Consider the following 2731-nt stretch of genomic DNA (forward strand, 5'->3'; position numbering starts at 1 on the left):
GTATCCAGATCTAGACTGCGATTCAGGGGGGACAGAGCCTTGGTAGTAGCTGGCCCAAAGTTGTGGAACAAATTGCCTTTATCTATCAAATCAGAACCCACAGTGTCTGAGTTCAAAAGTAAAATCTGTTTTCTTGTGCGTTTAACGTCTTGTGAATGTCTATTTTTAATTTTTGGTGATGGACATGGGTAACTTTATACAGCACTAGTCAACCAAGGTTGTTTTAAATGTGCTTTATAAATATAATAAACTTGAAACTTAAACATGTTATTGTATACAGTACTGTACAGTATGAGAGCAAGTGGGGGTGTTAACATTTGTAATGGGTGTGCCCTCATACTGATGACGTGTATATGTGCCTGGTTATCTATAAATGGACAAATAAAGATGTTCTGATTCGACAGAGAAACCGAGTGGTGTGCATATATGTGCATAAATGTGTGTGTGTGTGTATATATATATATATATATATATATATATTACACTTAATCTGCCCCATGTGTGATGCAATCCATGTTTAATTATAAATTCTGTTAGATGTGAGAAATCAGTTGAGAGCTTACCAGAATTTTTTTTTAAACAGCACAGTTTAAGATGATATTTCTGTTTTAAAATGTTTTTTTTTATTACTGTAACTTTGACCAACAGTTTTGGATATTTCATTTTTTTCCCATTCAATGAGGGTGTTGCCTAAATTATATATGGTTGTGACAATGAGAACACTTTGACTATAATTGATGCTTGCCATTTGATACTTTTATTGAAAGAAGGTTTATGGAAGAATTCAAGAATAACATTTCTTCCTTCTTTAGTTTCCATGAAGTCATTATACATTTCCAATTACTGTACGGATCCATTGAATATATGCTGAAATCTTAGTATACACATTAGGACGCTCAGGTGAATTACATTGACCAGGTTGACCGAAAGATGTGATACCAACAGCAGTGTTTCCACAAACCAAAGGACCTCCTGAATCCCCCTGTTAAGAAACACAGATCAACACATCAGTAGTGAAACCATTTCATACATTACCATAAAGTCTGTGAATCATCTTTTGAACGTACAAAGCAGGTTCCACCACGTCCATATACACAGATCATCTGTGAGACTGAGAATGATGGTCCCCATCTATTTCTACATTCTGTGTTATTAATTACAGACACTTTTGCCTCCATTAGAACATTGCTCACTGAGCCATCAGTCATCAGTCTTCCCCAGCCGGTGACACTACAGGCAGCCTCTGGTTTGACGTCTTTTCCTTCATTTGGTAATGGTATCACTCCAACCTTGTTGTTTAGATTGACTTTTTTCTCTAGCTGTAATTAAAAAATACAACCATTTTTAATAAATAATCTTTTATATGACTGAAATTTATTAGGTTATACTATTGCTGAAAAGGCATTTTTTGTTGCTAAACAGAGAAATTAATCAATAATGTAGAAAACAGACATAAAGAGGCACTTGGCCATTTACACAGAAATGATTTAAATCCCTTCAGTAATTTTTAAATCAAGAAATTGCGATAGAAATCCAAACATAGTGGTTTGTGCTACTGTTTCCTAACTGGATAGTATTTCGAAAGACTAAATGTATTACAGATTGCTACCTTCAAAAGCATGATGTCAGCATCAATTCGATAAGGATTGGATTTATAGTTTGGATGAGGGATGTAGGACTTCACTCTGATGTGATCTGAACTCTTGCTGTCCCTTAAGTCATGAGCACCAACAACAACCATCAGAATATCATATCTGTTGAAAGAGCGTATTGGAAATGGTCATTTATGTCATAACTGATATACAGGTTGCACTTCAGTCCTTATCAGTCAAAACATTGCAGTTCACGCTAAACAATCTCTTACCCGTTCCAGCAATGTGCGGCAGTCAGGACAAACTGATCAGAAATGAGGAATCCACCACAGATATGGTGCCCATATGTCTGAAGAGAAACCATGTAAGGTCTGGAGTGGGGTCTGGCTTCACTGCCATTCACTATACCCACATTCACATGAGCTGAGAGAGAGATAGTGCTGTTAGTCAACTTATTCAATTAAACACTTGTAAAAGTCATCGTAATATGCTGTTAAATACAGAAAAATCAGTCTCACCAGTGAAGGTCAGGTGTGGCAGCAGAGAGGCCAACAGGAGCAGAGAGATGATGATGGTCATGATGAAGACGATCAGTGAGCTCTCACTGGCTAAACATGGTATAAATATACTTCAAAGGTGGGTGGAGTCACTGAGCTGACTGTTACTTACTTCTTTTTTTAATATTGTAGTATGATCAACACGATTAGAAGTATTGTTCTTGTTAATCATTGTGGTTTCATTGAAGCTACAGACGGTTTGAATGATAAGAATTAAGAATGTAAGCATATATCATTAACTTAGTGTACAAACTTATTTGAACTACAAAATATGTTTTGCACCTAAAAAAAAGAAAAGAAAAAAAAACAGGTGGTAAAATAGAAGGACAATATGAAAATGTGACCCTTTTCACAGACTGTGATGACGCGTTTTAACGGTCATCAGCATAGTAAATCTTGCAACGTTTTTTATATTTTCAATTTTTTTTATGCATGTACATTTATAACTCTATACTTAATATTACCTTTGCATCAAATTACAAAACAATAGTTTATGCTGCTGTGAGGGTGTTTCTAATACAGCGGCTATGGGAGTGACGGTAAAGTTGATATCTTTCTCTCTTCTGACTGTCGTTATCAATT

At 35.6% G+C, this 2731-nt stretch overlaps 1 protein-coding gene across 2 annotated transcripts; it reads right to left on the reverse strand.

Annotated features, from left to right (window-relative positions):
• Positions 1-713: 713 nt before the first annotated feature.
• Positions 714-2314, reverse strand: LOC125262556 (chymase-like). 2 transcript variants are annotated; one of them, XM_048181388.1, is made up of 5 exons: positions 2111-2314; positions 1865-2015; positions 1610-1754; positions 1194-1319; positions 714-982 (listed from the first exon to the last, which is right to left on the reverse strand). In XM_048181388.1, exons 1-5 carry the CDS (start codon positions 2169-2171, stop codon positions 827-829), a joined length of 639 nt encoding a protein of 212 aa, XP_048037345.1. In that variant the 5' UTR covers positions 2172-2314; the 3' UTR covers positions 714-826. The 2 variants fall into 2 exon arrangements, with proteins under 2 accessions (XP_048037345.1, XP_048037336.1); XM_048181379.1 differs by having other exon boundaries at positions 1068-1319.
• Positions 2315-2731: the final 417 nt, after the last annotated feature.

The sequence above is a fragment of the Megalobrama amblycephala genome, linkage group LG1 (assembly GCF_018812025.1).
Source record: "Megalobrama amblycephala isolate DHTTF-2021 linkage group LG1, ASM1881202v1, whole genome shotgun sequence".
In the NCBI taxonomy this organism is placed as follows: domain Eukaryota; kingdom Metazoa; phylum Chordata; class Actinopteri; order Cypriniformes; family Xenocyprididae; genus Megalobrama; species Megalobrama amblycephala.